The 17,710-nt window shown below is 29.6% G+C and overlaps 2 protein-coding genes across 4 annotated transcripts in view; one reads left to right on the top strand and one right to left on the bottom strand.

The window, feature by feature from the left end:
- LOC127726647 (uncharacterized) overlaps positions 1-2,880 on the bottom strand; it is a 299,596-nt gene extending 296,716 nt beyond the window's left edge. Inside the window, exon 1 of one of the 2 annotated variants that reach the window (XM_052234084.1) lies at positions 2,768-2,880. In XM_052234084.1, coding sequence (XP_052090044.1) covers positions 2,768-2,783 — 16 coding nt within the window. In that variant the 5' untranslated portion in view covers positions 2,784-2,880. The remainder of the gene's footprint in view (positions 1-2,767) is intronic. The other variant, XM_052234083.1, reaches the window with a different exon arrangement.
- LOC127726656 (putative inhibitor of apoptosis) overlaps positions 1-16,571 on the top strand; it is a 41,204-nt gene extending 24,633 nt beyond the window's left edge. For both annotated transcript variants that reach the window (XM_052234102.1, XM_052234101.1), the window contains 5 exons: positions 5,567-5,742; positions 6,688-6,787; positions 6,962-7,102; positions 10,228-10,380; positions 11,781-16,571. In XM_052234102.1, the coding sequence (XP_052090062.1) occupies positions 5,567-5,742; positions 6,688-6,787; positions 6,962-7,102; positions 10,228-10,380; positions 11,781-11,980 (770 nt within the window). In that variant the 3' untranslated portion in view covers positions 11,981-16,571. The remainder of the gene's footprint in view (positions 1-5,566; positions 5,743-6,687; positions 6,788-6,961; positions 7,103-10,227; positions 10,381-11,780) is intronic.
- Positions 16,572-17,710: the final 1,139 nt, after the last annotated feature.

The following is a 17,710-nucleotide window of genomic DNA, read 5'->3' as shown; positions in this document are numbered from 1 at the left end:
TTTATAGATGCTTGAATATTACAATAACAAAAGCAGGCAAGTCTATTTTAAATAAATTTGCAATAAATTTGCAAGGAATAAAAGGAGGTATCAATTAGACAACAAATAAACAACAAGAGTGTTAATGTTGAAATTTAAAGAGTTCAAGGTAAACAATTAAATTATACAATCAAACACCAGAGAAATTTATTTAAGAACAATACGTATTTAAGATAGAATCAGAGTAAAAAATTAAAGCTTCACGATACATCATGCTTGATGCCTACAGTATTTTTTTCACTTTAATAACTTTGTTCTTATATATAAATACTTCTTCCAAGTCTACACTTGTTTTCGAAACTTGTGTTTATTTGCTAACAACACTGCACTTCAAAATAATATTAAAGTATGACTCTTTGCTATAAATAGCTATCATTATCTTTGAATAGGACACATGTTATGCAAGCACTTAACCGTTATTTGTACAGGATTTTGAAAAGTTGTCAATTTTATGTCATGTCTATTTTAAAGTTTTATAAACTATAAAGTTGAATCAGTTCAGAGGGAGAATACATTTTACAAATTAATTATTATTTCTTACTATTTGTCAATATTCTTTCAACATGTTCAATGCAAAAAAAATAATATACATACTGTGCGGTATAACCTAAATGCTGATAAATAATAATTAAAAATTGATAAAAGAAAAGTTTTGTTTTCATTTTCTTTTATTGTCACATTTTTCTCAAGCAAATAAGCACATCATGATGGATCTAGATGAAAACGAAATATATAAACTGGAACCTCTGCCCTCCCACTTCTTTCTCATAATATTATGAATGCAGCATTAAGAACTTCTTCATGTTCTTAGTTTTTGGACAAATAAATTTCCACTTATAATAATCACAATCAGGTACAAATGGAAGTGGCAGTGTTCTAGCTAGAATAAAAGCGACGAGTGACACAGTTTTAAGATGAAGGGCACATTAGCACAGTTTCTTGTCTGAAAAGGGTAGTCTTTATTATGTTTTAAGATGAAAAAAAAGGAACTATATCATGTATGATATATTTCTGCAGGATTTTAGAAATTTGGGGTAGGAACAAGTCAACATTTTTTGATTCGAAAAGTATTAATTTTTGTTAAAAAAACACAAATGCTTAGGACATGACTATTCAGAGCTCATGGTATACTGAAATGGCAGACAGTTGTTCCCCTCTATTTTGGGCTAGCTGAATCATTGCTATATTTTTGAAAAAAAATTTTGTTTCTTTATTTTTCATGTGACTCACATACAGCTTTGGGCTTCAAGAACAGCATGGTTGTCACAGATAACATTCACTCCTTTTCAGAAATACATGTTCATAATCACCTTTTTATGAAAAATATACTTGTTGATGGAAATATTAGTTTGATAGTTTAAGATACAGCCAATGTAAAAAAAAAGAAGAACAGTAATGAAATCTAAATAAAAGCAACAGTAGTATACCGCTGTTCGATAGTCATAAATCGATTAAGCGAAAACAAATCCGAGGGAACACATCAGCTATAAGTGGAAAACAACAGAACAACAGAAACGCTGAACTGCTACAAAAACAAACGCCAATATACATAGAAACGGACAATGTGATAACAACTGCCATATTCTTTACTTGGTACAGGACATTTTAAGATAAAACTGTGGGTTGAACCTGGTTTTATGGCTAGCCAAACCTCCCGCTTATATGTCAATGTTAAAAATACCGCTAAAATGACAACATTACGTGATAGGAATACAGTACAAATACGCAAGAACATTCAGGACAGAGAAATACATAAATAAATAATATAATAGTAAATTACAACATGTAAACCACAGAATGACAACGGACAACTCCCATGAATTTACGACAGTATACAATAGAATTATAAACTGTGCGTCACACAAATGTATCAACGCCACAAAAAGTGACGTATTGTTTGTGATGTTTATTTTATCACAGGTAAATATCTAAAAGTAGAATATAAAATTGGGATTGCGTTTGTAATGGTGTTATTTTATGTAATTTCTAACCATGACAAGAATATTAAAATGGAATTGTGTTTTTCTAACCTAGTCAAGAACATTAAAATGGAATTGTGTTTTTGACTTTCCAAAGAAAGTATGTATTCCTCCTAACTGAAATCTTAGGTAGGTATAATTACATTGTTCAGTTTATATTTATAAATATTAGGATGATTATTAAAGATTCTTCCATTGTTAAAGTTTTTGAAAATTAACCTTTATAGTAGAAAGTGTTTCAACTTTAAAACATGCCTTTCTGAGTAATTCTAAAATCATTAATTTCAGTACCGTAGCTACTCACTTATAAGTCGTTAATTTGGGAAATAAAATAATAGATTAAGGAAGGGGTATCGACTCAAAGGCACAATCTAGCACCATTGTAAAAAAATGATTTCTTAAGGTTAAATAAAACGGTTGTTCATAAGCATGTACGCATATGTGAAAATATACGAGGATGGAAGCCATAAGACTGTTAACTGGATGCCATTACTGTTCTAAATTATTTTAATAAACAATTAAAACAAAAAAAAACCAGTTTGTGTTGTTTGTTAGTTCCTTTCAGCACTTGATCAGTATTAATTAGCTTTCAAAACATGGATTCTTGGGGCTTTCATTATCATTATCACTATACAAAAAATTAAAACAGAGAGACCTTTGTCTCAATCATTAAATTGTCCTTTGACAGTTGAAACAAAAACTTCATGTTGTACTTAGAAAACATGAATGTTTAGAAAGATTAAACTTACCTGTTGGTATTTCCATGTTTTATTTAGATCTTTTCAAATGTTGCATCATTGCCTTGAATATAGAACACGATTAATGCAAAGAATGAGGAAGTACATCTAACGTATTTATAAATACAATGTAAATATACAATATGTATATGTATATCGGTATGAAAATAAAGGAAGTAATTGTTATTTAAATTCATACAAATACCTACAAAAGTATTGATGAGGAAATTTTAAAATTTATGAATAGACAATGACCTTGATCATGCTTACTAGTTCTGTCGTAAATTAATTTTAGGTGTTCGATGTTATTCTGTGGTTTACATGTTGAAATGTACTTTTTATTTATTTATGTATTTCTCTGACCTGAATGTTCTTGCATTTATTTTTATTATATTCCTGTCACGTAATGTTGTCATTTTATCGGTATTTTCAACATTGCTATATAGGCGGGAGGTTTGGCTAGCCATAAAACCAGGTTCAACCCACCATTTTTTTCTTAAAATGTCCTGTACCAAGTCAGGAATATGGCAGTTGTTATCACATAGTCCGTTTCTAAGTATGTTAGCGTTTGTTTTTGTAGCAGTTCAGTGTTTCTGTTGTTCCGTTTTGTTTGCTCTACTAGATGATGTGTTTCCCTCAGTTTTGGTTTGTGACCCGGATTTGTTTCAGTTAAATCGATTAATGACTATTGAACAGCGGTATACTACTATTGTCGTTATATACTTATGAATATGACAAATACTTGAAATAATCTTTTAATTTAATTGTATAAACCTTAATGCTGATTGTTTAAAATTTCATCAATAGTAAGCTATAGGGAAATTATGTTTTTATTTTCATTTTATAAAATTTAAAAAAAAAAGCTCTGTAATTGCATGTAATGAGTGCATTTTGCATAAAAAATGGAGTTTAAGTTGCAGTAAGAAATGGTTTTATAGGTGATTTAAAATAACTTATTTCAATAGGTTCCCTGATTGCCAATATGCAAAACAGGAACTACATGAAAACTTGTATTTAGAGGTAACAGTGATCATGTAAAATATTTTACTACAGTTAATTCTAAAATTGGACTTGCAAACCAGTGGGACATTATCTAAAGACAATACATTGTAAAGATTTGTATGTGTATAAATATATTTACATTATAAATAATTATATGAGATGTTTACATTGTGGTAAAAGACAACATAACTAACTGAGAGTTTGCAGTGTGGTATTGGGGTTCAGAACTAGGACTAGGAAATCAATCCACTTAGAAAACATGCTAGACATTACAAGAGATCATCAGAATGTCAGAACCACAAAGTTTCTAAATAATTTTGTAATTTTTAAACGACCGCAAAAATTTTTCGTTCGTATAAATTTATGACGCTGTCAGTGTCGTCGTCGTCGTTATCGTCCGAAGACATTTGGGGTCTAGACTATAATTTGAGTATAAGAGTATGGATCTCTATGATATTGTGACTCAAAGTTCCATGCCACGAAAGGGAAGTTGGGATTGAATGTGGGGGTTATTATCGTAGTTGTTCAAGAATTAGGGGGCAAAAAAGGAGTAAAAACAAGCATTTTTCTTGTTTCAGGTCAATAAATTGTGTATAAGTGTATGGATCTCTGTGAAATTGTACCACAAGGTTCCATACCAAAAAAGGGAAGGTTGGGATTGATGTTTGGGGTTATGGTCCTTAATGTTTAGGAAAAAGGTGCCAAAAAATTATTTTCTAATACTTTGTATCAATTGCTTATTTCTTGAAAAATTTCAATGTTTAATTCAAAGTCTGGAATTATTGGGTTTCTTTAATATGCTGAATCTAACCGTGTATTTAAATTTTTGATTTACGGCCCAATTATTAAATTGGTCCACATTGAGGTCCAAAGGATCCAAAATTAAACTGTGTTTAGTTTTAACAAAAATTGAATTCTAAGGGTTCTCTGATATGCTGAATCTATAACCGTGAATTTATATTTTTGATTTTCAAATTGGTCCAAGTTAAGGTCCAAAGTGTCCAAAATTAAACTTTTATGATTTCAACCAAAATTAAATTCATGAGCTTCTCTGATATGCTAAATATAACCATGTACTCAGATTTTGTATTTTGTGTCTCATTATCAAATTGGTCTACACTGATGTCCAAAGGGTCCAAAATTAAATTTTTGTTTGATTTCATCAAAAATAAAATTCCTGGGGTTCTCTGATATGCTGAATCTAACCATGTTTTTAGATTTTGGATTGGTTTTTATGAAACTAACCCCTTTAAAAACTTAGCTAAATTTGTCCATCATAAATAAATGAATTAAATTCTTGATGTACTTGGATATGCTGGATCTAACCGTGTATTTAGATTTTTGATATATTAGACCATGATAGGTAAAAGTTCAATTCCAAATTTCTTTGAACACATTCATTCTGTGTCAGTAACCTATGATGTGTCAACTATTTTATCACAATCCCAATTCAGAGCTTTATCAAGCTTGAATGTAGTGTCCATACTTGCCCCAACTGTTCAGAGTTTAACCTCTGCGGTCGTATCAAGCTGCGCCTAGCGGAGCATTTTATTTTATTTTATAATGTGTGATGTTTTACTGTGATATACATGTAGTTCATATATTGTAAGAAAACTGTAGCTCATAACAACATAATACACTGTAAATTTGTTTTTTATTACAAGGAACAGTGTATAATTTTTGCAAAGTGTCTACTGTTTGATATGTATGGGTATAGGACATAGAATTGTGACTCAAAAACTCACAAATTAAAGAAGAAATTGTATTATACATGAATATGTCATCAAATCTTTTTATTTATATTTGCAGGTAACAATGACCATGTGCGATGTTTTCATTGTGGCATTGGACTACAGAACTGGGATTCAGAAGATAATCCTTTTGTAGAACATGCTAGGTGGTCCCAAGAATGTCAATTTCTAAAAGACAAGAAAGGCTTGGATTTCATTGCTACAGTACAAGATGCTGTCAGGAGGGTACAACTGGTGATTAACTTTAAATATTCTCATCTGTGCTTTATCATTTAATTGTTTGTCCTCCTTTCCTGCATGTTAGCTTTGACATTTTTGTGTGTCCACACATACAAAGATTAATCCATAAAAAAAGAGGAATTTGCAATTATTTTTAAAAAAATTTTCCTTTTCCTTCTGAGCTAAAACTTGTATAACCGTTTAACCACATGTTTCAATGATACTAAAGTCAAAATCAATAGTAATATACTCACAATTTGTAAAATTAAATCCCAACAAAATGTTTTTGTTATAGTAGTATTATCCTATATAGGACAAATTATTAGTAACTTCATGATATATGGAAATACACTGTTATATTTCCGGAAAATTGTAAATTGTAATTTATACTTATGTTTATAGTATTAGTATCAATAGGTATATTTATAGTATTCAGGTCTTCTTAGGAGAAAGTAGTAGCCTTAAAAGATTTTTACACAACTTTAATGAAATAAAGTATAATATGTTTTAAAAAAAACAATTTTGTTTGTAATTATTTATAAATCCAGGTGGCTAATATGAACATTTAAACCATGAATATATTTTTTATAGCACTTAAATGATATTATTTTAGATTCCTGCATGTTCACTTCCATGCATACATATCATGTATATGTATATGTTTATCTTTTTTATCTCTATTATGCAGATAAGGTGTGTGATAAATGTCAATAAGACAGCAACATACAACAAAACAATGAGATCTGCAAACTATATTTAAACAAATGAAGGCGTTAAAATAAACTGCAAAAATGTAGCCAAGATATATTCACATCAATTCAATGTTGTGCTTTCATAGGAACAAGATGTCTAGGTGGAAAAACAACTAGAAGTTAAAGATGACTACCAAATTATTCCAGTTTAAATGTTTATCAATAATTCAGTGAGATTAATTAATGTTATGTTTTTTTTTAATTTCAGGAAGAGGCCCTAAATACTGATGGCATAGCACAAACTTTCGATAGTCATGATACTGACTGTGAAGAAGATGGAAGTTTTAGATCTGGAGACAAAAGCAGAGGTTTATATTACCCCACTATTTTTTCCTACAAAACTGAAAATTATAGAAGATATTAGTAAAGTTGATTAAGCATTAATATTTCAGCTGTTAATTGGTCTTACTAACTTGAATTCTCAGAAGAAAATTACGGAGTTTAATAGTTCTTATAACAATGCTAAATTATTTATATTTTAGACTTCTTTCCAAGTGGGAAACCTCCAACTAAAGCAGAGAAGAAAAACCCATTGCTGACAGATGCAGCTCAGAGTATACTAACAATGGGATATTTACCTAAAGTTATTAAAAACGTTGTTGATAGAGTTTTGAATGAGAAAGGTAAAAGCCAAAATTGGTTAGAGAAAACTAGATCTAGTTTGATGAGAACTGAATTTCTTCTTGCATGCTAGGGTTTAAAGGTTTTTCAAGGTATAAACAATCCCTTTTATAATTTTCAAAGCTGAATATAGTTCTGCAATTTCTGATAAAAACAAATACTAGCTAGTCTGAAATTAAATTTTCAGTTTGGCTAGTTTTAGCCTGTGTATCAAATCCTCTCAATAACAACATTTACCAAGCAAGGCTTTCATAATTAAAGTATAGGAAATGGCACAGTTTGACGTTTCTTTGGCTGCCTTTGCAAATATTCAAAAAGCTTACATTTAAGTGTCATTGATTTACTTGAACACTACTTTTTTCAATGTAAGTAATTACTTCTTTTTAAATATTACGGTATGGGGGAAAGTGTTTTGCAGCTATTATATCATGAAAAAAAGATTGATGTTTATACTATATGAAATTGCCCTTCATTGAAATATTCTACCTTTGGTCTAATAGATTGACAGACAGTCAGCACATCAGGTAAGAATAAAGTTATAATTACTTATTCTTTTTCCTGAATGTTTGCTGATTGTATGGTAAATGTTAAAGTTGTAAATGTTCACACAGTCAGTCAAATATCTCAAGGATATTGATTTTGTGTAAAAACTTCATTAAGCTTTTTGGTGACTGAGATCAAGATACTGATAACAAAAAGAGTCATATATAAATACTACAGTTTTTTTTCTTTCTTATAATAAAGCAGATTCCCCATTCTTACTTTTTGAAATAAAACCCATTAAAAAAAGTTATCTAAAATGATGTCATATATAATTTTGACAAATTTATAGATGTAACAAAAATGTTCACATACCAAAGACAAAAACAATTTTTAAAGAAAGATTTACAATCCTCCCTTCGTTTCTTTTAAAATAATATAGCTGAAGTATTTATTTATGTTCATTCTGAGTGATGCATGTTGTAAAATCAAGAATTGAAGTAGTTTTAGAAAAAAAAACTTTACTGTAATTTTTAGAATTTCTTTTGGTTTTTATGCAGATACAAAAGCATGTTAAGCTTTCACTGATGTTTAATTATTATAAATAGAGCAATAGGTCTAGTTGGTTACCCAACAAATTAAAGACAGACTATCTAATAATCTTATTTTACTGATAACCATATGTTTTAAGGAACCTTCTTGTAAGCAAACCTTGAATAGTCATCTAGTCAAATATCTTGATCATCCTTGACAAAAAACAACTGCCTAGGTGTTCTTCTGGTAGATTGCTTGCCAATCGTGCAGGAGGTCATTAGTTTGATCCGATGCTGTGTCAAACCAAAGACGTTAAAATTTGTATTTGCTGCTTTTCAGTTAGGCATGGATTATGGGAAAGTTTAGAGTTAGAGCAAAGACTGATCGACTCAGAGTTTGAAAATGTGTCCAGGTTGGGTAAAATGTTTTCCTGGAGACTGTCACCTTGTAAAAAAGCATATAAAACATCCTCTTCAGCGATTTGATCTAGTAAAAGGCAGAGTTCATATTCAAATTACATCAACGTGTTCTCATTCTGACTTGTATGTTATATGAAAATAACAAGATGTGGTATGATTGCAAATGAAACAACACTTCACCTAAGACCAAATAATGTGGAAGGGTAGCAACTATAGGTCACCGTACGGCCTTCAACAATGTAATGTTTTCCACTGGACATAAAACACAGATTCCTCAAAATCACTTTTCAGCACAAAAATTTCGTTTTCATTTTCAAACTTGAAGATCTTTTAAAATGTAGTTGAAATAAGGTAAAGTTATTAATTCAAAATTCATAAAGTTTATCAATCTTGATTGAGCCATTAAACTAAAACATTATAATAAATTTTTTGATAAAGGAGGCACCTAAATGTAGTCATGATCATGATCATATCAATTATTTGGGCATATGTGTGTTGATGAACTTATAGTAATAGCAGAAGTAGAATGGAGATGTTGAATAATTGTGTAGAAGATATGATGAATATTATATTTCTGTCGCCCATTTTTTCAATGGAGATCTTTATTCTATAGGATAAAAAAGTTTTGATTTTTATATCAAGCTTGGTCGATTACAAAAAAGTACCTATTAGGGTCATGAAATATATCATTAACATATATTTTCTTGCTGGCAAGCCAATGATGATTAAAAATGAGAAAACAGTTAAATGCTAAAAGTTTTTCATTTCTAGTCAACAAAATTATTTTCATTTACCTGTGTTTAAAGTAATTGCAAATGGCTGATATTTTTGTTCAAGCATATTGTTTTTCTTAAATTATTTAACATTTCACAGCGGTATAACATTTTTCTTTAATTATTCTTCCCTTAGTTTATTTATTTTGTATTTACATTGTATCATAGATCAAATTTATTTGTTCAGTGTATGTTCACTGGGTTAATATGTCTTTTGATTTAGTTAAGCCATTTCAATTGATATTTTATAGTCTGTATTTCTATGTTGTGATGTTACACTATTGTACTATAAGGGTGAAGGTTTGGTACCTATTAAAACGTTTAAACCCGCTGCAATTGTTTGCACCTGTCCTAAGTCAGGAATCTGATGTTCAGTAGTTGTCGTTTGTTGATGTGGTTCATAAGTGTTTCTCGTTTCTCGTTTTTTATATAGATTAGACCGTTGGTTTTCCCGTTTGAATGGTTTTACACTAGTCATTTTTGGGACCATTTATAGTTTGCTGTTCGGTGCGAGTCGAGACTCTGTGTTGAAGACCGTACTTTGACCTATAATGGTTTACTTTTATAAATTTTGACTTGGATGGAGAGTTGTCTCATTGGCACTCATACCACATCTTCTTATATCTAGTGATTTAAGTTTTATTTCAGCAATTCATGATACCTTTGAATGTAATAGTAAACTATAGAATACATACCAAAGTTGAGTTTCAGAATATATGATGGTCATGGAATATATGTGATGGCAGTTTGGAAAGAGAGTGAGGGTGTCTTTAATTTCCTTAAAAACATGCAACCAAATCCAAGTTATTTTTACTCCTAGCCTTTTTACATTGGCCATAACATCCTTTGACATAGTTCTCTATTTTTATAAAATTTTCACTTTGTACATCAATTCATATTCTATCAATACTTTGTATTTAGGCTGGAATGGAATGTCTGCAAGAAATTTAATGGAAGAGATTAACAAAATAGAGGAGAGTGGTGAAATAGCAAAATCAGAATTGACTGTACCAATAAGTTCTAAACTGAAACATTCTGTAGTAAGCATGAAGAACTTTAAACTTTTCCCAAAAGGTTAGTGACTATAAATAGGCTTTAAAATACATAATGTTTAACAAAAAGCAGCACCTTAGTTTGAGAAAAAAAACACTAAAAAGAAATGTTATGTATCATCTTGTTCAGATGTTTTTTTGATAGCACATTTTCTCACATTTATGATATCAGTACTTTATTACATTTATGATATGAGAAATAGAAAATATTAGTTTAGAGTACATACAATGTGACTTAGTCAAAATCACTCATTGTGAAACTGTCATATATTGCTGGTGATTGTGAAAATTAGTTAGTTTTTAACTGAACTAGCTAATTTGGTCATTATGCCAATTTAACAGGAATGGCTTATATATTATTTCATTACCTAACCATAAACAGATTTTTAAATTGATAATCCATGTAAAATTTTCTCTGATGACAAGCTAATTTACCATTCATACATAATACTCCATGAAATCAGATATTGGTCAAATAAAATGACTATAATTATATTTTTTTCATTCCCAAAACGTTTGCATCAGTTTTATATAATAATCCACATAACATTTTTACTGATGACAAGTTAAGTTGACCATACATACGTAAGACTATATGAAATTAGATATGTCAATTAATGAATCGAATAGATATTATTTCATTACCAAATCATTTCCTGTATGAAGATATAAATTATGTAATTTATAAGAATATCAGATATGAGAATATTATGACAAAGAAGATAAGAACATTCTTGAAAATGATTTAGTCTTGTATCTTCTTTGTTTTTCTTGACAGGAAATAAACCCCAAAGTTTAACCGGTGTCATGACAGTGAACGTTATGAAGACAAACATTTTATTGTATATAATAATAAAAATGAATAAAAGTATTAAAACAGTTGTTATAATAAATTGTTGTATTGGTCATTTACTTTATGAATAGTGTTTGGTTGATGAAAGTAAAATCATGTCTTAACGAATAACTTAAAAAAGATACAAGAGACTGAAACCAGTACACAATAATGTGAATTAATTAATATTCATGGGTTTTACCAACAAAAAAAGTCTGTTAATATATAAGGATATCATTCATTTCGTTTATTTGACACAATGTATGAACTCCTTAAGGAATACATTGTCAACCTCCAATAGTATCTAGTGGGAAATCGCTTATTTTGTAGTTGATTCATATTTATTAAAGTATGCAGTGTTCTAGAGTGTACTGTAGAAGCACTTTAGGTGATTATTTAAAAGGAGTATTTAAAATGAGTAAGTATTTAGGTAAAATGTAAATGATAAAAAGTCTCAAAAGAAAAACAAATGCTTTATGGAAAACTTAATTAAAACACAGCGTTGGTCATGATTTATATCATAATGTTGCAAAGAGTTGTAGAAATATCTTCAAGCTAGACATTTTCCTTTATTTTTTCTTCTAAAACAGATAATGTAAAGAAGATAGCAGAGGAAAACAAGGAAATGAAAGAACAGACACAGTGCAAGATTTGTTGCGAAATGCCTGTTTCTATTGTGTTTTTACCCTGTGGTCATTTATCTTCTTGTTCACAATGTGCCCCAGCCCTGAAATCATGTCCTGTATGTAGATCAGAAATCAAAGGCTCTGTCAAAGTCCAGTTTAAATAACCAAGTCATGTAGTAGCTCATTTACCATTAATGTTTTTTTTAATCTTTGTAACATACCTATAAAGGATTATTGTGTATTTACTTGATTTTTGAACTGTCAAATATTATTGATATTTACAACAAATTATTACAATTATTATTTATATTAGTTATTATGCTTTTGATGATATATTTAATTGTTGACTGGTTTATTAACTAAGAGTTTTTATACGATAAGTTATAACTTTATAGTATACTGTGGATTCATTATTTTTTGCAGGATACCAATTTTTGTGAATTTCATGGGTAAATATTAAACAATGAATGTACATGTTTAAAGAAGTGAAAATTTTCAAAATGCTGATACAAAATCCTATGTCAGCTAAAATACAAGTTTTTCCCAATCAGTGAAAGACAAGTTTAGATCTAGAAAGTTCCTCAGTTAAACATATATATTGGTCATTCTCAATTTAATTAACAGAGGCACAGTACAAATATCATTTCTTCTGTTATACTATTTACATCATTATATATTTGTTATTAAGTCATAACAATTTATTATCATCAATAAGAAGAAGATACATTTCAATTATTTAATGAAAATTGAAAGTCTGTCAAGTCCACCATGAAAATATTATTATCATTGTTGACCTACATGTACAATGTTAGCTGTTACCCAACAACTGTTTTAAAATTTGAAATATCTGTTTTTTTATAATATTTTGTTTAAATTTAGTAAGTTATCTCCATTCTTGACAATTTATTTCTCAAATACAGGAGTGAAAAATGTATACAGTCAAACCGGTCACCTTCTTTCAGCGGTCACCTGTCTTTAACGGTCACTTTCAGACCCTCCCAAACGTTTTCTTTATATAATTTCTTTTCAGCAGTCACATGTCTAGCGCAGTCAGTGGTCAACTCATTTTGGGACGAAATCGTCATTTCAATTTTTAACAACAGGCATTTTCATGTTTTTCACAATCCAAATATAATCATGACAAAAAAATATATGTGGTCAGTATCAAGGTCAAAATGTTAATCGGAACCATTTTGCAACCGAGATCGCGCTATAGGAGATGCATTTGTGAATTTTTTGTGTTTCACTCCTTTCAGTTTCCATTGAAATCCGTATCATCGACTTATTTATCAACAAATATCAACTAATTCGAATGTTTGAACGCGGGTATCCATATTTTTTTAATTGTCTGCTCGCACAACGATAACTATACATATTGAAAAAAAAACCAATTTGGCCCAATCCCAATAATATTCTCTCAAACCTTTAGCTTTAACTTTTAATTATTAATTTGATAAATTTGACATTTAAAGCATTACTGCTGTTAATTGCTATAGTTATGCTTTGATTCATTGCTTGCTAAAATTACTTGAACATCTATAAAACAAAATGTTGGATGAAAAAACCATTTTGAGACATTTAGACATTTATTGTAGAAATTTCAAAAATCAGGGGAAAAAGTGAGGCTTGCTGATTCCATATTTCAAACAAGGGTACATCTTTTCATCTCCAATTTAATTTTCATGCTAAAAAAATAAGTATATTCTTTGGATAAACTTCTGAGTGAAGTTGTGTGTAACAAAAAATGACAATAATCAAACGTTGTTCTAAAATGGTTGTGTTTTTTTTTGCAATGCTTCAGAACTGTTAGCATCACACTTCTAGGATTTGGTGTGGACAAATGTATAAGATTACAATTATTGCAAATGTTTTTTGCCTCAATGTTTAGATAAATAAAGCTTGATATATTGTATAGAAACTGGTAATTGTGGTATGTTTCACCCAGTGTTGTGTTACTGTCTTATTGACAAATAGCCCGCATCTCCTCATAGAAGTATTGGATATAATTGTCCTTTGGTCTAAGTTTGATTATTGTCTCATTGGTAGCCATGTCATCTTATTTGAAAATTTACAGATTGTGTCCTATTAGCTATCATAAAAAAATTTCTGAGTCTGGATTCGCTTGGCATATGTTTCTTGTAGACCAGGAGAAACTCACACTGTTAATGCACTTGTTCGTACTTCAATTAGAAGTTAAAGAGATTCACTCATGTTTTAATTCTTGATTTGTCATATGTTTATTCCAAATATGTTTAAGAGTTTAGAAGATCGATAAACTTCGGTTGCCCCTTTTTTTATATACAATATGTCTGCCGGTATATATGATTGTGAACATATTTTTTTATCTGCACAGACAGGAAGTGCATTTATGAAAATATCAGTATTAGAAATTTTGATCTATATAATATTTTTTTTAAATGAATAATGTATGAGCAAGAAATTGAGAGTGCAATTTTAAACTTAATGCCTGGAGTTTACATTTATATTATTAAAAGATGTTCTATTGGTTTACATTAATTGTTAAAAACTTGATACTTTTATCCAAAATTGTAAATCTTGTATATATTGTATCGATTCTGCAGTGTAGTATTTAGCCTGTTTTTATTTACTTATTACTTTTATGTTTTAAAAAGAAACATTAATGGCAGAAAAAAAAATATGGGAAGACCATATTATCCATAACTTGTATCAGTTAACTTTTGGATGTGTAGAGAAATTTGAAAATCATGCTATATGATCATAGGTTTCTTATTACTTCTAGTTAACTGGTTCAAGCTATCATTGGTGTGATCATGTCATAACTTTTCTCAATTCCTTTCGAGGTTTCCAGACAGAATGGCCCGAATTTTTACTTTTTAGTTGTTAGCTTTTTTAAAACAAGTTTTTGTTTACATTTGTTTAACTTACTTTTACATAAGTTATTAAATATGAAACGGGTGTCGAATGTAAATATGTTATATTCAAGTTTATACTTTGTTATTATTTTATAAGATGGAGAGAAAAAGCTCATGTTTATAAGACAAGAAACGTGCCTCTCTTATCATTTCCATATGTATTTTGCCGTCCATGCCATGACTCCCTAAGTTTTCAATATAAGTTAACTATAGAATGACTATATTCATTTTCCTTTCTTAATTATGCAGTAATAACTGCTTCTTCGTTGATTTTCTTACATTTCTTTCAATGTTTCCTTCAATACTGTATAAACAGAATTTTCTGATAATGTCAATTATGACTCATAAATTATTTTCCTAATCTAAAAAACAGTCATTGAAATAAAATGTCCTCATAGTAGGTTCCTCATTGTACTCAAAAGGTTTATAATATATAAATATCTGTGTGGGCATATACAGATGTAATACTAGTACTTAACAATTTTGGTGGCAGCTGTCAATATCCTTCAGCCGAAGTTCTAAACCTACAGTATATATTTGACCTCTGATTAAATGATAGTTCGTATGAATCAAATATCTGCTTTGTCATATAATAGTACTGTAGAGAATAATTAAAATAGGTCATCTCTGATGAAGGTTACCTGAGAAAACACTATGCTTTCCGAATACCTGAAACATTGATATGTAACTAGCTAGTGGTTTATTATCGATGTAAGTAGTAATATTGATTGATTGTTGGTTGCTTAAAATAAATAGGCAGATATTTCATGCATTTCGGGACATTCAGGATTATAGAAATGTACAATATGTGGTCAAAACTAAAAGTATAAGGTATTGCTATACAAAAATGTAAAATATTTAATGTAAAGGATATATTCTACCAATCAAACTTGGTCTAAAATTAAGTTTAAATCATGATAATATGCCAGAAGTGCCAAATTTAATCCATAAGAAAAAATACAATTCCTTAAAATGGCTTAAAATGTAGTTTTAACAAACATTGGTGATAATATAAAGTAGAAATAAAGACATAATGTAAAATACAAATGTGGTCAAAGTACAAATTAAGACCATAATGTAACGTACAAATATTTTTCAAAACTTATTGTACAGAACAAAAGATCTCAAAACATCATGTTCTAATTGCTTATAACATTAAAAGCAAAATATAATCAACTTCTTATATACAAATTCGGGTAAGAAAAAAGTACAAAATGTAGTCAAACCTGATATCATAAATGATATCAAATAGTTGAGTACAAAAGTGGTCAACATTCTTGAAAAATGTGGTAAGAATGTAATTTAAAAATGTCAAAACGAGAAAATTTCTGGGATTTCCTATTTAATTGAGTAAACAACATGTAATGCACAAACTTGTTTTCAAATCGTCAAAAATTATCCAGAAAAGGTTCTGACATGAATACTCACATAGCTACTACATGTTTTGGTTATTATAGAAATATTTATTTCAGAAATATATATTGGGAATAATGGTAAGTATATATGCTCATTCTTGTATAAACACTGGCTATCATTTTATATTCTACATCAAGGTTACCTCATTTTTTTGCTGCCTTCACAGTTTTTTTCTTGTGTTAAAAACATGTACATTTGTATATATACTTTTAAAAAAAAGAAGCAGACAAGTGTTCCACATCTTATTTCACCATTTCAGATAGTTCCAAGTATACCCTTTACATTACACAAGGAATGTAAAAAAGCTATTGATTTGATTTGTGGATAGAAGGTTCTATAAGGCACTAAGTCTTGTGATTTTTGTCATGAAACTTAATGTGACTGTTGAAATTGTGCTTGTTGCATATCTTGAAATGTTGTTTGAATAAATAAGTCTTTCGGAGGACAGCCCTCTTTTTTTTGTTAGTTATGTTAATAAATGTGCTTCTAAATTTGAAGATTGTGTGTTTGTTTCTTTCTTCTTAGCTTGCCTGGCCCAAAGTGCAAAGTGAGCTTTTGTCATCACTTGGCGTTTGTTGTCGTCTGTTAACTTTTACAAATATCTTCGCCTCTGAAACTGCTGGGCCAATCTAACCAAACTTGGACATAAGCATCATTAGGGTATATAGTTTTGAATTGTGTCCGATGACCCAATCTGTTGACCAATATGGCCGACATGGCTGAAAAAAGGTACAGAGGTAAAATGCAAGTTTTGTCCATTATCTTCAAAACCGCTATGAAAACAGAAAATCTGCACGGGGGAGAGGAGGGGGGCTGAAATGTTCAGATTTAGAAGATCTACGTATTTTTTCATTCCATCAAAACTGTCAGACGACTTCTTACAGGAGTTATTGCCCTTAAATGACAAATTTTACTAATTCTTTGCTTTTTTGTCCAATATCTTAAAGACAATGATAGATAGACGAAGGCTTAAATAAGCAAATATTATCGGTAGGACAAGATCTGCAAATAAGTCAACATGCTCTAAATCGTCAGTCAACTCGTTTTTGGAGTTGTTGCTCTGAAATGCTGATTTTTACCCATTTTGGGGGTATTTGTTGCCTATTATTTTGAAAATTATAATCGAAAGATAGACACTTTCAATAGCAAAAAATAATCAGCAAGATAAGATCCACAAATAAATCATGATGGCTGAAATAATTGGTCGAAACTTAAATGGAGTTCTTGCTCCTTAATGACAATTTTTACCAATAGTTTTGCGTATTTGCTTATTATCTCGGAAACTATCAAAAATAGAATAACACTTTAAATAGGGAAAATTATCAGCAAGACACTTTCTACAAATAGGTAAAATTTTGTCAAAATCGTTGGTAGACCATTAATAGGATTGATTGCCTTTAAATGACGATGGTTTACCCTTTTCTATATAACTAAAGAAGATAGAAAGAAAATATAAACAGAAGAAAAATGATAAGCAATACAAGATCAACAAAAAAGAGATTTTTGTCATGAATTCTTTTCTAGTCCACAATGTTGAAGAGGTTTTATTGTTGAAGATGAACTTAGACCATGGTGAGCGACAAA

The sequence above is a fragment of the Mytilus californianus genome, unplaced genomic scaffold (assembly GCF_021869535.1).
Source record: "Mytilus californianus isolate M0D057914Y unplaced genomic scaffold, xbMytCali1.0.p SCAF_18, whole genome shotgun sequence".
NCBI lineage: Eukaryota > Metazoa > Mollusca > Bivalvia > Mytilida > Mytilidae > Mytilus > Mytilus californianus.
Note: the sequence above shows the minus strand (reverse complement) of the source record. Positions and strands in the feature narration are given on the sequence as shown.